The sequence below is a fragment of the Leptonychotes weddellii genome, chromosome 14 (assembly GCF_054177405.1).
Source record: "Leptonychotes weddellii isolate Sample4059 chromosome 14, ASM5417740v2, whole genome shotgun sequence".
Classification (NCBI taxonomy): domain Eukaryota; kingdom Metazoa; phylum Chordata; class Mammalia; order Carnivora; family Phocidae; genus Leptonychotes; species Leptonychotes weddellii.
In genome coordinates, this window is record NC_138382.1 from 51,202,841 (window position 1) to 51,213,630 (window position 10,790).

The 10,790-nt window shown below is 52.7% G+C and overlaps 1 protein-coding gene across 3 annotated transcripts in view; it reads right to left on the bottom strand.

Moving 5' to 3' along the window:
• Window positions 1–10,581, bottom strand: part of TBC1D2 (TBC1 domain family member 2) — a 51,518-nt gene extending 40,937 nt beyond the window's left edge. Inside the window, exons 1-3 of one of the 3 annotated variants that reach the window (XM_081803253.1) lie at window positions 9,675–10,577; window positions 5,237–5,378; window positions 539–686 (exon numbers count right to left, since the gene is read on the bottom strand). In XM_081803253.1, coding sequence (XP_081659379.1) covers window positions 539–686; window positions 5,237–5,378; window positions 9,675–10,049 — 665 coding nt within the window. In that variant the 5' untranslated portion in view covers window positions 10,050–10,577. Of the gene's footprint in view, window positions 1–538; window positions 687–5,236; window positions 5,379–9,674 lie in introns of all 3 variants that reach the window. The other 2 variants (XM_081803254.1, XM_081803255.1) reach the window with 2 other exon arrangements.
• Window positions 10,582–10,790: the final 209 nt, after the last annotated feature.

Sequence of the window (10,790 nt, forward strand, 5' to 3'; positions counted from 1 at the left end):
GGCTCAGGTCATGATCCCAGGGTCCTGGGATCGAGCCCCGCATCGGGCTCCCTGCTCGGCGGGAAGCCTGCTTCTCCCTCTCCCACTCCCGCTGCCTGTGCTCCCTCTCTCGCTGTGTCTCTCTCTGTCAAATAAATAAATAAAATCTTTAAAAAAAAAAAAAATTAGAACAACAAATGTAATATTTGTTTGTTTGTTTCTTTGTTTATTTGACAGAGAGAGACAGCAGCAGCAAGAACACAAGCAGGGGGAGTGGGAGAGGGAGAAGCAGGCCTCCTGCCGAGCAGGGAGCCCGATGTGGGACTCGATCCCGGGACTCTGAGATCATGACCTGAGCCGAAGGCAGACGCTTAACAACTGAGCCACCCAGGCACCCAACAAATGTAATATTTTAAAGTAATGATGTGATGAATTAAAACTGAAGCCCCTAACCTTCTCCCCAGGCCCACCTCCCTGCAGGGATCACACCAGATCATTGTAAGCTCCAAAGAAGGGGCTGTGTGCAGCCTGGCCAGCCCCTCAGTCCCACCATACTTACTGTATTTCAGTTCCAAGATGCTTGAGGGAAATGTTCTGAAGGGCCAAGGGCATGGCAGGCACGGGCTGCAAGGCAGCCGCCACACCCACAAGCCCGGGGGGTGTTCGCACAGGGCACAGGAAGTCCTCCAGCTCTGCCTCCTCTTGCTCTGGGGAAAGAAGAAAAGGGCAGTCATCCACTTGGGTCACTGCACTTGGACACACTAGACAGAGGTGCTACAGGCTTAGCTCCCAGGTGGGAGTCGGGGGCTGCCCGAGCAAGCCTTCCTTGTAGGTTAAGAGCAGCCAAAGAGGCAGGCTTTTCATCATATGTTCTCCCAGGAAAATGATGCATCTTGCTGAGAAAGTCTTCCTGAAGACTCCATTAAAATATGCAGAACTGCAGATACTTCTACCTCTGAGAATCCATCCTAAAAAAGTTATCTGATGCAGATAAAACTTTATGAACCAAGAGGTTCATCCTGGCCCTGTCTGGCCTCAACCTGGAAATAACTCCCTCAAACTGGAAGTAAAGATCTGGGGAGAGGTTAAATAAATCACGATGCCCTCAGAAAACGGGAATATTATTCAGCCATTTAAAAGGATGCTAATGAAGAATGTTTAAGAACACAAGGAATAGGCATGATCCTCCATGATCCTGGAGGAAGGGCACTGGAGCAGGGCCTAGAGGGCAGGAAAGGATTTTGACCTGCCGAAGGAGTGAGGGAGGATCTTTCTGGGTGTGTAAGTACAGGCAGCAGCAAGGGGTTCCAGGCCCAGAGCTGAGGATGCTGGGAGGGACCAGAGGAGACAAGGCTCGGAAGGACAAATGGGCAGGGGAGTGCTAAGAGGGGAGCTCATCTGGCTGGACCCACAGGGCCCTCTGGGGGATTCAACAGAAGCCCCAAGGAATCTGGCCTACAGCTGTGGAGTTGGAAGACCTGAAGCCAAATCATGGTTCTGTTGGAAGGGTGCTATGACCAGGCTGGAAATCACATTTTCTCTTCCAGCCTCAGGTTCCACATTTTTAAAATGGGAAGTATACTCCCCACCCTGTCTCTTGCAGAGATCAAGGATATGAACATATTTAGAAAACCATAAAGCCCCATTCTGTGGACTTGCATCTTTCAAAAGTAGTCTTTAACCCAGACTTTGAGTTGATTCAAAATAATTAAGGTCTTCTGGTTTATCAATACTTTAACCATCTTTATTCTCCCTCATTCAGAGCAAAAACATGTACAATGTGTCTCAGATTTTAATGTCTTGGCAAGTACTTCCCCTAACTGCCAACATCTGTTTTAACTTCCACCTGTGGCCCTAAATCTCCTTTGAGGTCACACCAACTAAGCCTTGGCGGTAAATGTCACCGCTGGTTGGATTCACCAGGGAGGAAACAGTGGCTCAGAAGGCTTCTGGTGGCCAGGGTCACACAGCCGGCAGCCGAGCTGCGCACTCACAGTTCCTTGCTTTGCCACTAAAACTATGTGGCTTGTCAGAGCAGGCTTTGTGACAGGCAGACGGTTCCAAGAAGGGAGGGGCTGCCCCCGGAAGGCACCAGCCCCCAGTGCACGGAGGTCTTCAAGGGACAGCTACGGTGGTGATGCTACAGTGAAGGTCAGCACTTCCTGCAGGAAACAGAACTGATTGCCCAAGGCTCTGGTCTGGGTCATACCCTCAGTGAGGAGAAATACCCTCAGTGAGCAGACCACACACGGAATTCTCGGCAGCATTTATTTGTAATTCTCCCTGTGCCTGAGCTGCAGGCACTGCTCTAACACCAGGAGGAAGTCACTGCCCAGTGAAAGGGGCCTGGGCCAGCAGGTCACATCCCGGCCGGGCCCTGTCCGCAGGTGCTTCCTCAGCACGAGGAGAGGGTTGTGAGCCTGCAGACTAGGGTTCAAATTTCAGTGCTGACATTTCCTTGCTCTGTGACTTTGAACAGCTCCCTTGGCCTCTGTGGGCCTCAGTTCCCTCTTCTGTAAGATGGGAACAACACTACCTTATAACATTGATGTGAGATTAGATAACATGATGCGTGTAAAGTGTTATAACAGTGTAAGTGGTATGCATATTTTTATGATAATATATACTTACAAGAGTGCTATTTTATGTAAATTGGGTCCTACTTGGGCAACATATAAATTATAAATTGGTTTGCCCTTGATCTTTCTCAGCTCTTGTGGAGATCAATGTTTCGGTAAAGCATAAAATAAAGGTATAAACGTTTAAAAGCTGTAGAGAAGCGAACATGACTTGCAGATTGCTCAACAGCAGTGATAGGACACTTCTTACAAGATGAAATGTCTGTGACTCAAAGTCAGATGTGAGTCAGTTGATTTTCACTGCTCTAGGAGCAGGCTCTGCTTCCTCCCAGGAAGGGTGGAGACTGGAGGTGGGGCAACCTGCTCCAGACAGCTAATCCAGGGCCTCCCAGCTTGCTCACAAGTCCAGAAACGTCCTTCTGGGTGGGCTGGGGAAGGTTTTGCAGGGACCTGGTGAGGGAGGGTGAAGGCTTGCCGTGGGAGGAGAAAGGCTTCAGGAGAAGCCCACAATCCCAGCTTCCTGCGTCTCCCACCAGTGTCCTCCTTGGACAACGTCCTCCCCGCCATGTCCCCAGCAGGGGCTGGCCCAGAAGAGGCCCACTAGGTGTGCTAAACCAAAGCCATAGAATTCAAGAGCTTGGAAAGAGTTCAGCACAGTAGAAGAACCTGTGGGATCCCAAAGCCATTTTAGTTCCAGACATACAAGAATTCGGTTATCAGGAGAGTGTCTCGTTGCTTCTAATTTGAGGCTGATCTCCAGCAACTGTGCTCACTCAGGCTGCAGTTCTGCACTCAGTCAGGGTGTCTGGCTCTCTGGCAGATGGGGACTAGAGGGTGGAATGGAAGTACAGAAGCACAAACAAATCCTTCCCCAAAGAAAGCCCTTACAAGCATGAAACACCCAGAAGGTTCTTGGAGGAAATGACTGATAATTATTATTAACACTAAACAACAGCCGTTATTATGTACGTGTACACATGTAACAACCACTTTATTAGGACAGCTACTATGCATTGAGCAATTACTATGTGCCTGGCATTAGGCTAAGGGTTTTACGTTCCCTTCCTCATTTAATAATAAAATCCAATGCAATCGCTCACAAATATCCAATGTACCAGGCAGGGCACCCGGTACCAGGGACATAAGTGACAAAGACATGGCCCCCGCCCCTGGGGGCAAAGACTGACAAGGATGCTATAATGAGAACACAACGTGACAGGCCTTGTTAGAACCATGTGAACAAAGTGTTGAGGGCTCATACAGAGTCCAGCTGGCAGAGTGCTGGGGGGCTTCCAAGGGGAGGCTGGCAAGAGCAGGAGGCAACACTGGAGCGTGGCTATAAAGAACAAGCAGGAATTTGCCAGGCAGACACACTTCTGGTGCTGCTGAAGCTCACGGCACGAGGTGGGCATTGGGGGGAGCAGGCAGAGGTGAGACAAGAGAGGACGAGCCCTGAGCATTGTGCTGAAAAGCTGGGCCTGGGACGTGGTGGGGGGCCTTGCGAGGGGACGGGGCTCCAGCACTCATTTCAGAAAGCCCACTCGGGCCGCAGTGGGGAGGATGGGTCCGAGTTGGCAGGCTGCCGCGACATGGGACACGGGCCAGGGCCGAGGAGGCTGCTGGGGCTTTCCCGCTAGGAGCTGGGGCCTGACCCGGGGCACTGGCAGCGAGCAGGGGCCGGAGGGCAGGCACGGCCAGCACGGTCACAGACCGGCTTGGCTCACCACCGAGACTGCCGAAGGGGCAAGGGGCGAGGGCGGCGCCCTGTTTGGCAGCAACCGGGTAAGTGAAGGGCCATTTCAAGGGGGGAAGGAAACTGGGGGAGCAGAGGGTCAAGGGCAGATGAGCTCGGTCTGGCACAGGTAGAACACCCAGGTACAGAGATCTAGAGGTGCCTGGCCACAAGTCGTGCCCTGGCCTCTTCGGCCTCCCTGTTACCACGCCGCAGCGCGGAGCTGTGACAAGTCTCCAAGCTCTTACGGGGGCAGCGGGGGTGCTCTGTCCCGATTCTCAACCTGCCAAGCACACTGCCAGCCACGCCCCGGCGTGGGGTGGGAGGGTATGATCTCCAGGACTCCTCCACGCTGAGGGTGTCCTAGGACTTGGGACCGAGAAACTTCCTTTGCGGCCCACGTGGGGGTGAAGGATTCTGCTTACGGGACCACTACGGATAAAACCACTGCTCTACCCAACTCGCAGCACAAAAGCCTACGTGTCAGAACAGCAACAATAGCTGCATTTCTCACTAACCTTCCTCAGAGCAACCCTGTGCGAGTTTCTCCAGAACTTCCCGTAACAGTCATCGAACTAGCAGCTGCCGTTTCCTGAGCTCGGACAACGTGCAGGCCTTGTTTCAACCACTCCAGGTGCATGGATTCACTGAGTTCTCATAATAACCCTAAGAAGTGGGTATGACTTATGAAGCTCATTTTATACGGAAGGAAACTGAAGCTCAGAAAGACTAAGCGCACAGGATTAGGATTTGAAGCCAGACGTCCTGGCCTCAGAGCCCCTATTCCTGCCCTCGAGGCTACACTGTGTCCTAACTGATCCTGACTCACCCCCCTGGCTCTTTGCTTCTTTAGCAGAGGCTCCCCCGGCTCACTCCCAACAGGAGGGGCAAGGTTTGGTCACCACGAGCCTTGGGGGTGCGGGCAGGAGGCGAACCCACTGGTTACCTAGCTCGAGGCGCAGGGCGGGCCCGTTGGCAGCCAGGGCGGCATCGGGGGTGGCGGGAGGCGCAGGCGGGCTGCTGTGGAACTCCCAGCGCTTCATCTGCAGCTGCTGCAGCCAGTACAGCATCACTTGCTTGGTGGCAGCCTGAGAAGCACAAGGGTTAATCGGTATGGCCCTGTGCCCTCACGTGGCACTGGGTCTGCGACGCGGGAAGGTCCCAGGAGGCTTGGTAATTTTCTCCCTCCCAGAAAAAAAAAAAAACAAAAACTGTCACGGCCGATGGGTGCCCACCTCTGAAACACCACCCGCTTCTTGGCCACAGAAGAGAATCAGGATCGGTCCCAAACCCTGAGGTCCCTTAACCTTTCTGGGGCTCAGTTTCCTCATCTGTGCTAGGACGGCGACAGCCATGAGGTAAGGAAGGTGAAGCGCTCAGCACAGTAGCTGACTCACTGCAGGTGCTCAAAACGGGGTCACTGGACAAGGGCCTTTGGGGGCGGTAAAAGACAGGGAGAGAACTTTGAAAGTCTGGCCTGGTGGGGGGGGGGCTGGCACCATTACCATCTCCCTTTGCGACATCTCAATGTCTTAACTGACTGTGATATGGTGATTTATAAGAAACATATATCTGGTCATTCAAATGACCAAAAGCATATTTTTCATATGTATTTGATCTTTGTCCATGGTTTCTGGCTCACAGCTCCTAAATCCCTTAGAATTTCCTGGGATAAGGGCGATAAAGATGACTTTTGTTGTTTTAATACAGTAACTCTTAGAAAGCCCTTAGGTAACCTAATGATGGGGGTGCTGGGTGCCAGGAGAATCAATCATGTGATTAGGCTTGGAACTTTCAGTCCCATCCGCCTCCCTCCCAGGAGGGGAGAGGGGCTGGAGGCTGAATGGGAGAATGGCCAGCGACTTAGTCAACATAACTATGTAATGAAGCCTCCCTAAAAACCCAAAGGACTGGGTTTGGAGAGCTTCTGGGCTGGTGAACATGGAAATGTGGGGAGAGTGGCGTACCCAGAGAGGGCGTGAACACTCCTGCCCTTCCCTAGACCTTGCCCTGTGCATCTCTTCATCAGCCTGTTGACTGGTATCCTTTCTCACATCCTTTAATAAACTGGTGAATGTAAGTGTTTCCCTGAGTTCTGGGAGCTGCTCTAGCAGACTAATGGAACTTAAGGAGGAGGTCATTGGAAACTCCAATCTGTAGCTGGTTGTCAGACACACAAGTAACAGTCTGGAGCTTGCCACTGGCATCTGAAGCAAGGTGTGGGAGAAGTCTTATAGGACTAAGCCCCTTAACCTGTGGAATCTGAGGCTGTCTCTGGGTAGACAGTGTTAGAATTGAGTTGGGGGTGCCTGACTGGCTCAGTTGGTAGAGCACACAACTCTTGATCTCAGAGTTGTGAGTTTGAGCCCTACATTGAGCATGGAGCCTACCTAGAGAAAGAGAGAGAGAACTGCTTGGTGTTGTGGGGGGGCAGTGGTAGGGGGACCCTCCATGTTCCACGTTGGAACTGGGTCCAGGAAACTTAAAAGACTGACTTTTTATGGAATGGAGAGAAACCCTCCTCTGTTTTGGGGATGCACCAAAATCATGGATATGACTGGGGATTGGAAAGCCATATGCACACAGTAACGACACAGTGGCACCCTTCAGGTACCCCAAACAAGGCAATGGTTGATGATGGTCATTAGTCTCCCTGGATGATCCAAATACCTACTTTCCCATCTATTCTGTTGCTGGATCCTCCAGGAGGGACCAGCCCTTATACAGATGGAGAACTAAGGCTCTGAAGTTGCTCAGGCAGGTGGTGGCGGAGCTGGTCCCAGAACGTGGATCTCCCCCTTTGGACCAGAGCTTTGTGGTCATTTACGGCCCAGACTGTGGCTTACCTAGAGAAGGCCTGGGATCAGTTGGGCCAAGGAAGCCAGGCAGCTGGCTGGGAGTGGATGGTAAGCCTCACAGAGCTGCCTACAACGCCATGTGAGAACAGCGGCAGGCGGCAGGCTATGGGGCAACCAGGGCAGGCTCCCCCTTCTGAGTGGTCCACAGGTAAGGTGTGCACGAGGCCAGGGGGCTCCATGAAAGAGGCCCTAGGCCTGTCAGAGAGGTACCACGTAAGATAAAATAAAATGTTGCCCACCAGTCTTCTCATTCTATACACTCTCCCTGAGAGACCCTCAGCCCCTCCCAGGCCTTCACCATGACCTTGAGCTAACAAGCTCCAGCCCATACCCAAATGCCCCATTTTATTAATTCACTGGACAGGTGTATATTAAGCACCTACTGTACGTGTCATGGTCCCATCCTCTTGGAACTTAAGAGTCTACTGGGTGGGTGTCCTACGGCCTCCCTCATTCGTGACTGGCCCAGCTGGACAGTCAGCCACCCCTGACTCCTCCCTTGCATTCTAAGTTTTTCTCTATCCCACAGCCACATTGAGCCTTCTAAACATTTTAATCTCACAGAGCTTCCTTGCTTAAAGCTCTTTGACAATTTCCCACAGCCCACAGGACAAAGTCCAAGCTCCCAGGCCTAACTCACAAATGCCCTATGCTGCGGCCCCTGCTCTCCCACTCCAACTTTTGGGCCCCTCTGTACCCCAGGCTCCTGTGATTGGCCAGGACACTCTGGGCTGTATCATGTTTCCTGTCTTTGCCCATGGGGCTCTCATGGCCAGGAATACCCTTCTCCCTCTTGTCTGCTTGTAGAAAACCAAATCCCTTTTTCAGGCCTCAGATGTCATCTCCTCCTCTGTGCTTCCCTCCTGGGTGGACCCTTCTGCTCAGTAGAACCACACTTTGCTGGTACAGACCTAGCGTCTCTACAGAACATTTCACTGTGTGTGCCAGTCTCCCTCAGTTCCCTTATCCCCGCAGTAAGCTGTTGGAGAACCTGGGGGCAGGTATGATTTGGCTCCATGCCCCAGTGCTTTGCACAGAGCCAGGCACAAAGAGATCAAGGGAACAGTAAAAGACATGTGTTGGAGATCCAGTAGACAGCACTCAGCCTGTGTGGGAGGGGACACATGACCCATAACCTACATGACCTCTAAAATGCCTTCCCTGGCCTGGAATTCCAGGTTTGCCTTATTTTATCTGATTTTCCCAGCCTGGTCACCACCCAAGCCCAGCCATTAAAGGGGAACTGAAACTATGGGCTACATCCAGAGGCTCAACAGATGTCCAGTTGGCTGGGAGTGGGGGTGAAGGGGCAGAAGACGGGGTGGGGTCGGGGAGGCTGTCTCCTGGCACAGTCTTCTCTGATGAGTGTGAATCCCAGAACTCTTAGCCCAGATTTGTCTTTCCACTCTTTTTTTTTTTTTAAAGATTCTATTTATTTATTTGAGAGAGAGAGAGAATGAGAGAGAGCACATGAGAGGGGGGAGGGTCAGAGGGAGAAGCAGACCCCCCGCCGAGCAGGGAGCCGGATGCGGGACTCGATCCAGGGACTCCAGGATCATGACCTGAGCCGAAGGCAGTCGCCCAACCAACTGAGCCACCCAGGCGCCCTGTCTTTCCACTCTTGACATGAACATTATGACCTTGGTTCTTTCACCATGTGGGTTCATTAAATAGGAATTTATTGAGCACCCACTAGGTGCTAGGCTGTATCTAGATGCTGGGATTAATTCAACAATTTGTAGGTGCCAGATGCTTACACACCTTGTTTTAAACCTCACAAACTACCTAGATTCTAAGAGGTTAAGTAATTTGCCCAGGGTGACACAGCTAGTAAGCAGCTGATGTAGAATTTGAATCCAAGCCTGTCTGAGTTCAAAGCACATGGCCTTTCCACTGTTTCAGGCCTTCTCAGTTAAAGGTGATAATAAAACAAAACCTACTGATGGTAAAACACGTTAAGACACGCCTCTATGAACATTCTAGGCTGATCTGAAAAACCAAAGTATTTTATCTCCCAATCCCCGCCAATGTTTGCTAAGCATTCACTCCTCTTGGCCAAAATGTCAAGAAAAGTGATTCAGAATCCGGGCCACGAGAGGATTGCACAGTTCATATTTTGACTGTATTTCAGCCCCAAGTAAGAAAGTTAAGGTAATTGCATTGTTAAGGCACACCAAAAAGTAAGTTTTGATACAGTACTGAGAGGTAGAAAGACTCAGGGATTTCAAGTGTGGGCTACACCACTCTGGAGATGCATGACCTCTGGCTGGTCACTTCATCTCTCCAAGACTCTGTTTCTTGATTCTAATATGGGTACATCATCCCAGCTTTTGTCGTGGGAGCCCAATGAGGAAATGGGTGTGACTGCGTTTTGGAATGCACTAAACCCTGGCCACCCAGGGTTCACTGGGGGAGATCAGAGCCTGTGATCCTTGTTCCAGTAAATTTACTGTGACCACCCACACGTGCCCAGCCGTGCCCTGGGAACTCACCCTGGCTGAAAAATTAAAAAACTGCTCCATTTACCTTCAGCGTAATAATCCGGCTGGGAGTCTTGATTTCAAAAGTTCCCTCCTCGGCGTCCGCCTTGCAGTCAAAGACCGCACTGGAGAGGTCGATGCTGTCCAAGGAACTGGCATCCTGCGCGGTCCGCGAATAATACAGGAGACATTTCTTCTCGTCGTAGAAGAACCAGCGGGATTTCCAGCCCCGAATGGGCCCTTTGCCGCCAAATTTACTTAGATAGCCACAGAGTTTCTTGGGGGCCGCCTCCAAGGAACGGGCGCAGCCCTCCGACTCCTCTGCAGGCAACACCTCGGGGCCTCCGGCCGAGCCGGCAGGCTCTTCGGACCTGGGGACGGAGGAGCTAGACTCTGCGGGGTTCTCGTGGGCGCCCTCCATCGCCGCTAGAGACCGCCGACGTTCTGGAAGCCAGCAGCCAGCTCCGGCCCAATCTCGGAGACTCAGAGGGTGCTTCCCAAGAGGAAGAAATCTGGGCGGGGGCGGGGCCAGTAGCGACCCGCCCCCCGGAGACGGCTAGAACGCGGACCGTGGCGGTTAACTGCGCCTTTGACTGAAAGCCCAGGTGGGGCGGCTGGCTACGCCCCTCCCGGTCTCACTGCAGCCAGGCCACGCCTTCGGCACGCCCTCTGCCAGCACCGCCCATCCCGCCTGCTTCCGGCTTTTACTCCACGCCTGTCAGCCATCGTTAGTGAGGGTAGCTGCGGCTCGTGAGGGGGCCCTCAGGTTGAAGGCGTGGTGTCATTGAGCTAGGTTAACTGGCGGCAGAGAAGCGGGAAGAGACACCTGTCTCTAACTAAGCTGCCTTGGTAACTCCCGTAATAACGTAGAAGGACGGTCTTTCTTGCGTCCGCCTTTACCCGCAGGTGCGGTGAGGGTTACCATCGGACGGCGCATTCCGCGGCCATTGGCTGAGAGGGACGCCGGCTCGATGACGCCACTTCCGGCGCAGCTCTGGGAGCTCACGAGTCTGGGGCCCCTCCCGGAGGCTTCTATCCGGCGTTTGTTTAGCACCTTGGTGACTCTTCGCTGACCGCCGCGGACTCCGTGCATCTGCCCCAGCTTCTACTCGCCTCCCTCCGCGAGCCGCGCAGGCCCGGCTGCTGCTAAGTGATGATGCTG